The sequence below is a fragment of the Colossoma macropomum genome, unplaced genomic scaffold (genome assembly GCF_904425465.1).
Source record: "Colossoma macropomum unplaced genomic scaffold, Colossoma_macropomum, whole genome shotgun sequence".
NCBI classification, from domain to species: domain Eukaryota; kingdom Metazoa; phylum Chordata; class Actinopteri; order Characiformes; family Serrasalmidae; genus Colossoma; species Colossoma macropomum.
In genome coordinates, this window is record NW_023494800.1 from 12,007,236 (window position 1) to 12,020,953 (window position 13,718).

At 38.5% G+C, this 13,718-nt stretch overlaps 1 protein-coding gene across 1 annotated transcript in view; it reads left to right on the plus strand.

Moving 5' to 3' along the window:
- Positions 1–220: 220 nt before the first annotated feature.
- The window catches only part of npdc1a (neural proliferation, differentiation and control, 1a), a 34,568-nt gene continuing 21,070 nt past the window's right edge, over positions 221–13,718 (plus strand). The window contains exon 1 of the mRNA XM_036587567.1: positions 221–524. Coding sequence (XP_036443460.1) covers positions 425–524 — 100 coding nt within the window. The 5' untranslated portion in view covers positions 221–424. The remainder of the gene's footprint in view (positions 525–13,718) is intronic.

The following is a 13,718-nucleotide window of genomic DNA, read 5'->3' on the forward strand; positions in this document are numbered from 1 at the left end:
GTGACATGGTTGAAGATTCGCATTATTTTGATCGAAATATTTTACTTTTGTTGGATTGTATTAGTACGTTGATTAATCAAAACACCTTTTATTGGCGAATAAAGAATTGTGATTGCGGGGACGTAACCGTATGGACCCTCCAAAAAAGTTCGACTCAGTTGGACTTGTGAATCGGCTCCACTGATTTGTTGAGTGGAATCGATTCAAATGAACGATTCGTTCAAGAGTAGGATCATCGCAAAGTTTAATCTCCTCGCGTGCTGCTATCTTTGGAGCGGCGACGGCGGCTTAAGAGCGGGAGGAACACAGAGTCCGGACCTGTCGACGAAAAGCTCGACGAAAAAGTTGTTCCTGTGGCTGTGAGACGATGGGGAAATGAACGGCTGTCTTTGGCTCTCTTCACCGCTAGAAGCGTGACTCGAGGATGCTGCTTCCCCGCCGAGGCGGAGGGCTGCCCGGGGCCTGGCGCCTACCCGGGCTGCTCTTCTGCCTCGCTCTCGCCGCTGTTGGTGCTAGCGTGCCAGGTAAGGACAGCATTTGTCATTCATTTGTTTAGCTTCTTTGCTTTTTCCAGAATCACAGAGGAAGTGTCAGATGGAGAAATAGCACGTTTAACGTTAGTTAACTGCTTTTTTGTTGTTATTTTGCTGTAAATTGTGGCTTTTTGTCACAATTGTAGCTGGTGCTAACTTAACTCGTTTTTATTACTGTGTTAAACTGGTATAGAAAAAGAAAGCAGGCTGATAAGAATAATTATGGAGACTATTATTGTTTGGTTTGCGTTTTCTAACGTGTAACGTTATGCTTGAGACGAGGCTGAACTGAGGTCAACAAAAACATAAGGCCACTTCAGTCATTCCCTGTTGAAAATGTGTTTCTGTTCAGCAACAGGATGCTTAACAGGCATTAAATAAACCCAGTTCCTGTTCTGTGAGTGTGTTTGGAAACATGAAGGAGGAAGCAGGTCTGGATTTTTGGATAGGGAGCTGTGTTTCCTCTCTCCAGCACTGTTTTCACTGCACTTGACTCTTATCATGAGCTAAAGTCCTTATTAAGCTGAAGCTGGAGAAACACGACACTGCAGTTCAGGTGAACAGCAACTACATCTGGGATGAGGATTGTATTAAAGGAGAATTCCACCAAGTTTTCTGCGTAATTCAGTCTTTGAGATGTAAACAAAGTCATTCAGAGTGGTTCGACGTGGTGTGTCTAAGGCAAAGTTACCAACTATGGTTTCGTTTCACTGGTATTGATAGGAACCAGGAATCACAAGGTCTGCAGTACAAACAGTCGTTTTATTTGTTATCCAAAATAACCGGTGAACCCTCACTCCACTTCCAAAAAAGTATATTTTTCTTTGAGTACCATTTTTGCCTTCCAGCACCCTGCCTGTACCGTTCCATATTGGTTATATTTAAAAAATAAATTTTTGGCCATAACTTTATTGTAAAACTACCATGAAGCAATGCCTCAGGCATCAGGCAGCACGCTCATAACATTTAATGTAATAACTTCATGTAATGTAGCTTTGCGAGGCATTGAACTCTTTCAGACATCTGGTTCCTACCACAACCACTGTAAATTTAACTATTGCTGACACGGGTGTTCAGTCGTGCGTTCAAGCTTATATAATCTCTACAGAAAAGATACTCCAAAGCAGCTGAATATGAGCCAAGTGCTGGCTGTAAAGTCCTATGTGGAGCAGTGGAGCTCCATCCAGTACATTTGGCATGAGTTTGTAACATTTGTGAACTCATTAATGTTCTTGTGGCTGAATGCAATCAGATCCTCACAGCAATGTTCCAACATCTAAAGCCTTCTCAGAACAGAAGGAACAAATGCCGCATGAGCAGGTGTTCTTCGTAGGGCCTTGTTTAGATTTCTAGTGTTAAGGCCTGTTTTTGTATCAGATATTTATTCCTGCTTATTTCGAAGTGTTGGCTTAAATTCTGACATTATGTAACAGTAGAGTTCAAGCGTATAGAGTTTCAGTTAGCTCCAATATCTGCAGTTATTTATCTGTGAAAGAGATTGAGAGATGAGTGAGGATTAGGAGTGCAGATAATCCTGAGCTGTTCTGTCTGTATCTCTCTCTATCTCTCTCTCTCTGTTTCTCTCTCTCTCTCTCTCATACACTCTCTCAGCCTCTGTGAAATCTAACATCTGGACAGTTGCACAATCTCTCCCTCGCCCTCATTTTCTCTCGCTCTGCTATGTCTGCCTCTCTTGACTTGGGTTCACTGGACTCATTTAAGATTAGTGGCTTAGGCCTAAAAACCGGAAGACACTCTTCCTTTGGAGCAGAAACACATACACAAAATATTTCTTTAATCAGTCATTTATTTTCACTCTATTGCACATTTTATAGAACACCTACTATTTCAGACAAAGGATGTAACCTCTACATTGTATCAGATGTTTATAATGTAATGTAATGCATTGTATGCTGTAGAGCGAAAGAGTTCAGTCAGTTAAACGGGGTGGGTATGAAGGTCATTTGAAGATTTAATGAACCTATTTGTTTTTTTTTTTCAAGCTACACATAAGGAGAGCAAGGCAAGTAGAGCAAAAAAAAACAAGCCTACCATTAAGTTTGACCACCCATGTGTAAAGTGAAATTGGCTCAGCAATGAAGTTCTCATGTTGTGTTTTTTTAAACAGCAGAGCTGCTGAGTACTCTAGTGTTCCCCTTTTGCGACGTCTCTGAAGCTTTGGCTCAACAGAGGAAGAATAATAAAATAACGAGTCCTGTTTAATTGGATTTAGTGCAGCACAGTATGTAAAGTGTTGAAAACAAATCCCTGGATTCATAGTTTTAAAGTATTTTTAAATGTGGCGGTACATTTTGTTGCGGTATAAGTGGCAGAAAAAATAAATATCATGATATTGCATTTTTGCCATGTCACCCACCTCTAATTTGAACCTAGACGCTAGAATTTGTAGTTTACCCAGCTGTCTCAGATAGAGTGGTTTATGTGGTTTCTCACACTGTATACTGTTGTCTGTGAAAGTGGACAAAAGTACAGACAAAATTCAGGCTTCTAATACTGTTTTTAGCTATACAGTGTACTTTTGTCCATTATTATAGATAACAGTATTCATACAGTGTCAGAAACCACAAAAGCAAGGCTATTTGAGATTACTTTGCAACTCAGCTTGGTGTGAGGCTTGGTTTAATTTAGGCGTGTGGTTTACACAGTGCTAACTGTTATTCTGATAACCCCCTGAGCCAAAACCACTGCTGCCCTGTTATCTTTTATAAGAGTGAGTGGTCTTGCTTTTTGCAGCAGCAGCAAAGCCAGAGACAAAGCCCAGCTACTATAACTGAGGCCTAAGTATACAGGTTGTGAGCAGGCCCTGGGTAATCACACACACCTGCTTTCAGGCAGCTCAGCCAAGCATGTAAGTGCACCAAGCTCCCTACAGCACTGAAAACCTGATCTGTGTGGGGTCCTTTACTTCTTAAAACAATGGATTCATTAAGCTGTATGTTAATTCATACTGTTTGTCACCTGTATTAGCCTAATTCATGTTTACACTGTGCTGTTAGCATATTGGTTTATGTAAATCCAAACTTTGTCATACTGGTAGCCAGAGGTGGGCAGTGTGAACTTCTTATCACAATATTTTGACTGTCCAGACAAAAATGTTATTATTACTAGTAGTAGTAGTATTCATAATTCTTATTATAAATTTGGCTGTAACAATAAGACATCATATTGTATTGTGACTGGCATGTAAGCTTGGGGCTAACATATTAGCCTTTGGTGAGAACTTTGCATTGGAACTCTATAAAGCACAACAAATTTTTTTAGATGTTGTAATTTTATTATGTTGAATGCTCTAACATACTCAGAATGGAACATTAATATATAAAATGCATTTAAGACATTTATTGAGCTTATCACTTTATCCATGATATGGTAAAACTGATATCAGGAGACAGTGTCGTTCTGGTCACTTTAATACCAGTACCTCCCATTCCTGCTGGTACCACCCAGGTGTGGCTACAGTATTTACGTCTGCAGAAACTTTACTAGAGGTTCAGGGCTTTAAGGTAAATCCCTGTGGTTTGTCCCACCACTGTGTTTTCTTTTGATTTGGAAGCTCAGTTAATCCCCTCTGGCATGACTTATTGAGGGCTCAGTTTTCAGCAGCTGGCTGTTGTGGCTTGAAGCTGTCATAAATAAGAGGCACATGTTAAGAGTGCAGAGTAAACATAGAACTCAAGTGTACCTCAGATCTGTTGACCAGCCTACCTGTAATTTTCAGGAGTGAGAAATTGGCAATTGCAGTGCAGTTATCCAGGGTAAAGGATGTCTTTCCTCATAATGCACTTATAGCAAGAGTAGTGCTCTTGTGCACTAGACTAGATTGCAGATGATTGCTGTTGTATTGTTGCATTGTTCACCAAGGGATGCAATCAAGAAAACGGTAGCTGTGTTGCTGTGGCAACTGTTTTCAGCTCGTTCCAGCTGGTCTCAAGGGAATGGAGGGATCTGAGGCCTAACAGAGCCTCTATATTACTACTAGGAGTGAGCAGTGTTATGACATATCATCATTAACATGAAAAATTATCTTATTATATACACAGAAAAGCACATAATGAGTTTCATCAGTACTTCTAGGAACGGAACAGCTGGATACATCATATAAAAGATGGATTAATACCAATTATAGAGAGACGATAAACAACATTTGGTGTAGTGTGGTGGGTAATACATCTGCCCTCCACATAGCAGCCGTGCAACACCAGTAAGACTCCCAATGCTACATTTGTGTACGTCTGTAACATGATTAAACTGTAAGTTGCTTTGGAGAACAATGTTTTCTAAATACATAAATGTAAAAGTAAATCTTGATTTATTTGATATTTTCTCCTGTCCCCTACTGAATAGTTTATTTTTACAAATTATACATTTGGAAAAGAAAACAGTACACCCACAGTTTTTATAGCCTTTTTTTAATGTGGCACTACATTTTTGCTAGAGCATTATGTTTATCACAAACCACAGGGATTTACCTTAAAAGGGAACTCCACCAATTTTCAAAATTTTTGCAAAATTCTATCATTGGCATTTAAACAAAGCCAGTCAGAGTGGTTTGATGTGAAATTTCTTTACAGTGGTGGTGATAGGAACCAGGGGTCACAATGTCTACAGCACAGATAGTAATTTTACTTATTATTGCAAACCACCAGTGAACCTACACAATGACAAAATAGTGGTAAAGATAGGAAGAAGAGTTTTCTGTAGGTACTATTTTGCCTTATAGCACCCTGCATGTGCCTCACCACCATGACTGTTCATTTTAGGCCAAACGCTTATCATAAAACTATAGTAAAACAATGTTTATGGCATTAGGCAGCATATTTGTAACCATTTCATGTAAAAGCTTTTTGTGGTGCAGCTTTTAGCGGCATTAAATGCTTTAGACGTCTGTTCCTATCACCGCCACTGTGTACAATTTTGACTTGATAAGTTTCTCTAGAACAAAGCATTTCACACCGAACCACTCTAAATGACTTTGTTTACATCTTAACCATTTAATTATTCAGAATTTTTTTAAATTGTTGGAATTCCCCTAAATCACTAGTACCGTTTCTGCAGACAGAAATACTGTAGCCACACCTGGGTGGTACCAGTAGGGAGAGGAGGAACCGGTGTAAAAGTGACTAGTATGACATTTTCCCTGATATACATTTTACCATATTGTGGATAAAGTGATAAGCCCAACACAGTGACTCCTATGCAGTCCAGACCACAAGATAAGTTAAACTTGAACAGCTGAAATCTCTTAACAAAAATGTAACATTTCAACTCTTTACAATGTAAAAGCAGATTATTACTTTGCATTAAAGATTTCTTGTTTGCAAACCTCAGAAAAACTGATAATGTATTAATTTTGACAGGCCTGTGTGTCGCATACCATGAAAATTTCAAGTATCTTGATGTTTATATATTTGCCTTATTGCCCAACCTAATTCACTGCTGCCTCTTAGATGATTTGTGTTTAAAGCACAGCTGTTCGTCTGTGCGCTCGATGCGAGCTGTGGCTTATCTCTGCTGGAGTGGTCTGTACAACTGCCACGTACCGCAGATAAAGCCTGTGGTGTGAGACGAGAGCAGATGTATCTTTATCCACTGCTCTGCTGCAGTGGCCAGCCTCACAGCAGCCCCATTCCTTTTTGAAGTGTGGTTAATCTTTATAAACACGCACTCCAACATGAGCGCTGAAATCCATTCCAAACATTCAGTAAAGCACAGCAAACATCCGCCCCTGTGTTACAACCTTATAGTACACTTACTGCTGACCATTCAGGTCCCTGTAAGTGCGTTTTGGTAAACATTGACATAGATGACAGGATTTTATTTTATAGGTTCATTCCATGCTGTTCTATTCATCTTGGAGCACCTGTTACACAAACCTGAGAGTCATTTCTCATAACTGAGGCATTACGTGGTCTGGTAGTTGTCGTCATTCAAGGGATAATAGAGGTGAATGGGTTCTCGTATCCTCCAGTCCAGTGTCTGTCTCTCACTAATGAGGTGCTGTCATTGTGTTTGCTAATGAGTTAGAGGCTGAGGCTGGCCTAGAGATGTGTGTGTTTATGGTCAGATTTCTTGTGAAGCATTGAATTGTGTGCCATTGTAGAGCCTCTTCAGAACACTAGCTCTTGGTGGGATGCCTTGCCTTGTCTGTTTTTTCCTCTTTATTCTTGACAGAACCTTGTATCTTAATTGGTCACTTAATAGGAGACAGAAAAAAATTGTTTAATGTAAATTAATGTAACCAGATTTTATTGCAAGTAAAGTTTAGACCATTTCTGTTGATCCATTCACCGTAAAAGATTTTTTACACAGTGTAAAGGGCAGCTTAAATTATCATGTGGAGAAAAAAAGATACATAATACATAAAAACGGGAAAAACAGAGTTTTGATATTTGGTTTTGAAGTGGGCTCCATTAGCATGGACTCCCTGACTTACTTAGACATCTTGACCGTTAACTTTGTGAGTCAAGTGATCATCATCGTCTCACGCAATTCAAATGCTTCTGCAGAATTTAAATATTCAAATTATCCTACAACTGGCCTGCTCGATATCAGCCACTTTGCGTAAAACTAAATGGTTGCGCTGGAGCTCTACAGCTCTAGGCAGCACTCCTTTTTATGTCAGTTCTACTGCGCTATTATACCTCTACATCACTTATTTATTTCATTAATATAGTATAGCAAAAGACAATTCTGGGAATAATACCCCTTTTGTTGTCTTTGAAAACACGATGGCAGATGAGAACTGTTGGTTAGCTGTAAACTCCTCTTGGGCTAATTGAATTATACATTACAGTTATTTGAAGCTGTATTGGTTTTGTTTAGAATGAAAGTGGGTGTGGTTGGTGGCAGGTCCTTTGCTTTGTTGGGCTGTATGGATGCAGTTACACAGATCCTTAAGAGGCTTGATATGATAATACATTAAACTATATTTTGCACAGGCACTGTATCATATTATTTCACATTTATCTACTCATTGGAATCTGCTTACAAGTTTGGAAAATTCATTTTCTTTCTTCGGAAATCAGTAATATTGTTTTTTTTTTTTTTTTTTACGATAATATGCTGAAACTAAGGATGCACTGATCATGAATTTTTATTGCTGATTTCAATTTCTTTATCGTCAAAAAAGGCCAATTTTTATGAATTTTTAACCTGAAACTCACACTGTGTGGGTTAAATGACCACATAAATCAGACCAGCACATTTCCAGTACTGGCTGTTTAGCACAATGATTGTTATAATGCTATACAATTTGGTTTAAGGTCATATGGGAAAGTTTGGGTGGCTGGGTAAAATTATCCCTTTTTTTAGTGAAAATAAATAAGCTGAATTTAACACCTTGCAAAAAAACAAAAAATAAAATGTGGCCTGTGCAAAAGTAATGGCACATTTTATGCTTTGTGTTAGTGTTTTTTTTTTTTAAGAGCAATGTGTTGAACTCAGCAAATAAATAGAAATTGTGCACTAAAAGGTCATATTTAAGTTTGTTCCCTTTACAAAATGTCCTAACTTTTCTTCACTTCATTAACAACACAAACCAGCCTGCTTTTATTTGCCTGGGAGTGAACAAATATGTAAACATCTTTGTAAACATCTGTAGGTATAAGCAGCAGGATTCAAATACATTGTGCTTTTCTCTGCCTCATTTTGTATGTGTCATAAAATTGCAACACAGATTGGCACTAAACTGCGAAAACAGCCTGTTTCGAATTCACTGTTTTTGTGATGTCACTCAAGCCATCACGTTACATATATCTGCGTTTTCAGCCCATTCATGCTGAAGTTATAAGGAGCGTTTTAACCCAGACTGCTTCTTGAATGAGGCAGCCAAGCAGAATAGAGCTCATGTACATATATTGGTCTCAAAGCTGTAGTAGCAAAAATGGCTGTTTAATTCTAAGGGTTTAATAAGAGGTTGCAAATGGATCATTTACGATTTCATTATGACAGTTTTTGGTACATAAAACCACACAAACATTATAAATAAACCTCAGGGGGAAAAATACAGGAGTAATGTAGGATATGGGCACTTTAATATCCCAGAGCAGGGTTGGTTTAAGAAGAAACCTTCTGTAGCCTCCAGAGAGGGAGTGCCAAGTTTAGAATGTTTGTCTGGCCTTGCATTCACTGGGAGAAGGAGAGAACAGGAAAGGAAAGAAATATACTCTGGTCTAGTTCACTAAAAACCGGTTCCCCTTCTTTAGAGACGGAACAGTTTTATCTATAGAGCTGTGCCATTTGTACATAAAGCGGTGACCTGAATGATGATTAGAGCCTATTAAATCGCTTTTTCTTTTTTTTTAGGGGAGATTTACTTCCTTGTCGTTTTTTCCGCATTCTCTGTATGTACAGGTAGATTTTCTTGTCCAAAGTCGTGAGGCGATCAATGCTGAAACAGAAAACTTTTCTTAATGTAAATATGTCTTTTGTCTTGGTTTGGCGGATTTCCTTGTCTGAAGTCTTGACACGATCATGATAAAACAGAAGCATTTCTGAATGTAAATATGTCTTTTTTATCTGTATTGTAATGTTGATCTTACTGCATCCAACTATGAAGACTTTGAAAGGCACTTGGAGCCACTTTCATTCTGACTCTTTTCCCAGCAGGTTAATTAGTAGTGAATGTGAGAGACGAACAAATGGAAATGCTGGAGTGGGTTTCAACAGTTGGATCTAAAACTCAATATTCCCACAGATATGTTTCTGTGAAGGTCTCTGTAGATTAGTTTTGGAAACTCTGCAAGTATTTTAGAGGCGCTCTCTCTGTATTATGTAACGATATATATATCATTTTATTTTATTAAGCATTTAAAAGCAAACACAACACTAAGTGCCATAAGATACTATCAAAAAATGCATGCTTATAGTATATCATGCGTCATGTGGTTTGATGGTTACTGTAGCAACTAACATAGCTACTTACTTCTTACCTAAATCATCCCTTATTCTTCGTTGTAACTCACACAGTTAAATTCATTCCTCCAAGTGGGAATAAATTCCCATTCCCTCTTAGGCTTATATATGTCAGCATTAGCTTTTTGATTGCCTCATTTCAAAGCTTTACTTGACGAGTGGCCACATTGTGGAGGTTTTTAAAACATTCTTATTAATTAGCTTAGCTGCTGCCACTGAAGCAAACCCTTCAAGTCTGAAGAAGATGTAAACTTATTTACTATTTCTAACCACTATACATGTGCCTTGGTAAGCTACTTTTCTGGGGAACCCACTCCTTTAAGATATATGCTGAAATAATAAGTGTTCTTGAAGTGTTCACTCCTCTCAGAACACATTAATTTTTGTTTTAAAAAAAAATTATACTTGTTTCATTATTTTTACATTGGATACTAGGGAAGTAAATTCATTCACTTGTCTGGCACAAACTTTCACTTATCTCAAACAAGTGGACAAGCATTAATGTTGAGCCCAGAGAAGCTGCCATAAGCAGGTTTTCCCATTCACCTCTTTTTTTGTGAATTTTGAAAAAGCATATTGGAAAAAATCTTTGATGGAAAGTCCAGAGGTGGACAGGTTGGTGTAACAGTAAAAAAAAGAAAAAAAAAGAAATGTGAAAAACAGTGATAAAGAAAGATTTTTTTCAAAAGTTGGTGTAGCAGAAATGAATATCATTTGTTTGGCACTGTGTCCTCTCAGTTTGCTGTGATGGGCTTCCCAGCTGCTGCTTTGTTTGGAAACCTGCAGCCACACTGACACTTTGCGTATAAGATTGGACACCCCTGCTGGAGCTCTTTCTGTAGCATAGCTGATAATAAGGCTACAATGGGTACAAAGTACGTGTTACTAATAAACTGGCAAATCGATGTATTTTTTCCTAAATATTAACCTATTCTGGAGTTTTTTAACGTCCTTTAGAGCTTCTCGGAGCACAAATCTGAAAACAAAGTTGGTCAAATGGTTTTACTACAGTGTCCGATTTTTGCTAATTTTGCATATTTTCATAAAAAATTTATTGTTCTGCTTATCACAATTTAATAATTTCTCATGAACTGATAAAATGGGCCAATACCACAACAAATCACCAACATTTTAATGTGTGCTGTCTTGGAGAATCCAGTATATTTCAATAGAAAGCCACTCTGTTTTAGGACAATTGGAACAATGCACACAAATACACACTGATTATTTGTAAACATTTATATACAGAATTACCAGAAGTACACTTATCTTGTATCAATGCAAACTGTCCATTTTATTAGGTCCCCCTACCTTATATCCTACTCTTTCGCTCGAAAGAGGCCCCGAATATTCATTAAAAACTCTCACTAGGACAAAGCAATCTGAACGAAACAATATGCAATGTGCTCCTCAGTATATGGAGGTTTGAACAAGCCAGGATGCCTCTGCATCGGAGCGATGAGGTAGGCGCCGGACAGCCGTCCCGGCGTTTATCCTCCGTTTGCAACTTCCAGGTGCATACCCCTGTACCCCTTCATGTGTCTGGCAGTAAACGGAGATCACTTCCAGCATTGCATGTAATGCAATCGATTACACATACGTCAAGGTATGTAGTGTATTTTTTGGTTCAGATTGCTTCATCCTAACGGGAGTTACAACAGAATATTCAGGGCCTTTTTTCGAGTGAATCTCCCTGTATTAAAAATGTGAAATAAAAGGGATAGTAATGTTCAAATAATGGTTGGATTGGCAGTGCCAAAAAGTGGCCTGACATAAAACATGAACTATTTCTGTCAAACAGAAAAAACCTGTGACCAGTTTCCTTATTGTACGTTTTTAAGTGCTTTTGGGCATAAATGGATTAATCACGACTTTTGCATCTCTTCAAGGCAAAGGTTCTATTTTCAGGATTATTAGGAAAATTAGTGGAATCGCTGCTGTCAAAAATGGAGGGCAAAGCTGAGATGAGAGCTGGCGTGTGTTTAGAGAGGCTGATTGATTTCCTGTAAGGAAGGAAAGACAGGAAGCTCTCACAATGGGACAGAGCTGCCCTCCTGCCCTCAATTTCCTGCCTATGGTATCTATCAATGCCATATCAGCAAACTCCAATTTATATTTTATACCAGTAAATAATAACTAAAGATTTCCTGGTTATCAAGTTCTCGCTCTTGTGTACCGTAATGTTGGTGCCACTGTTGGCTTTCATCACACTCTGTTAATGATTACTGAGCCAGGAGCAGATGGCTCAAATATTCATTTTTCACTTTTCTAATTTATGATTTGTTTATCTGTGTGTTATGTAATTATGTGTTATGCTCCCTTGGTGCCACTGAGGGAGCATAACACAGTGAATAATCTGAAATATGCAAACACAGTCTGTTTCCGAGATGAGGTGGCAATGCAAAGATGCAGATTTCTCTGTGGCACTTGGCCCCAAGAAGTTAAAAACAAGACATTTGGCAAAAAGTATCTCTGATCACTGTTTAGTTTGAAAGCCATTGCATTATCGAGACACATGCACTATGGAGATATTTAATAGGCTTTAAGCTCAGTTCTTACTTATTGCTGTTATATCAAATCATTCCACAATGAATGGACCAGTAGAAGTAAAAAACACTCCTTTTGCAGTTTCTCCTTTTTCTGTACTGCACTACAACCCTTGGTCATTAAATACAAGTTATTAATTTTTCATGAGATATATCTGAGGAGATACACGTAATTAATGAAAAAATATCTGAGGGGGAAAAAAGAGTTTCCAAATGAGACTCATAACAACCGTGTGAGACCTGGTAGGCCACCGAAACTGTCCCCTTTAGATAAGCAGTACTTAAAGCTTTCGTCTTTGAGAGAGAGGAGAAAATCAAGCCCCACTCCACAGGTCTTCTTTTCATCCTTCCACTGAGAGGACATTTCAGCACTATGGGCTTGAAAGGATGTATAGCAGTCAAAAAGCTGTTACTGAAAAAAGGAAACAAGAATAAAAGGAAAAAATTGCAAATCGGACAAAGAAGCTGCTGGTGTTTTCAAAACAATGGACTGGCCACTCCAGAGTCCAGACCTCCACATTATTGAATGTATATGGATTACTTGGATTGTGAGAAGCAGGAAATGCAACCACATTCTAAGACTGAACTTTAGAGGTGTGAAAAAATTGAAAGCAAGCAAGAAAAATTGAAAGCAAGCAAGAAGAATAGAAGCTGAATTAAGGCAAAGGATGGACACACCAAATACTGCTTGTTCTGATATTATATGTAATATGCTTGTATATGCTCTTTTTGTAATTTTCTTTAAAATTTATGTTTTCTACCCTTTTCTTGACCGTGAAAAATAAATAACTTGAATAACTTAATGACCAGGAAATTAATAAATAAATTAAATGAAAGGCTTGTCTCAGTATATTGCTGCGTATTAATGTTGTCCTGTATATTAATGATGAGGTGCTTTTAGGTGGCCCTTTGGAGAACTGAGCGACCCTGTTTACTTTATACAGTCACTGCTCTTAGTGTCATCATAAATCACTTTCCAATATTTGTCAAAACACAGAAGAAACATCTGATCACAAGTGTCCATCACGGTTAGCTTTGATCAGAATGGCCTCTTTGTTCTTTTTGATGGACTAAGGTGTTGTGATGTGAATGATCAAAGGAGGACAGTGCTGCCAGATACTGGAGCTACTGTAACTGTCTGTTTGATGGTGAAACAAAAGCACAGAATGGAGAACTAAAGCAGATAGGGTCGTGCAGAATTTGTAGAAACTGCTCTGTGGGCCGTGGTCTTGTGAGTAATTGGTGATGACAACCTTTCTGAAGGTCAGTTAGTGCAGTAGAAGATGTAAGTTGAAGACAGTTCTTGTGGATTTGAGTGCACAGCCTGGGTCTCGAGATGGTTATGTTGTGGATTGTGCATCACCTTCACGTGGGCCTGGGACGGCTGGAGGTGGGCGGCCCAGCGGGGCGTATATCACACACCACACTCACTCACTTACTCTCAGTTAGTCACTCACAGTTCCTGTTCAGATTACAAAAGCAGTCTGTTGACTGGAAGCTATCGAGGCACAAGTGAAGAGAACTAATTTCTTTTGAGATTTAGACGCAAGACAGAAAGACAAATGCCAGATCAGAACTGATACCCTGGTACACATTCAACACAAGACGGAACTAAAGGGGAAATAGCCCAGCACCGACACCCGTTTTCAATTCCATCTTAAAATAAAGCATTGTACTTTGATTTATTGCAGTGTTTTTGAGTAAT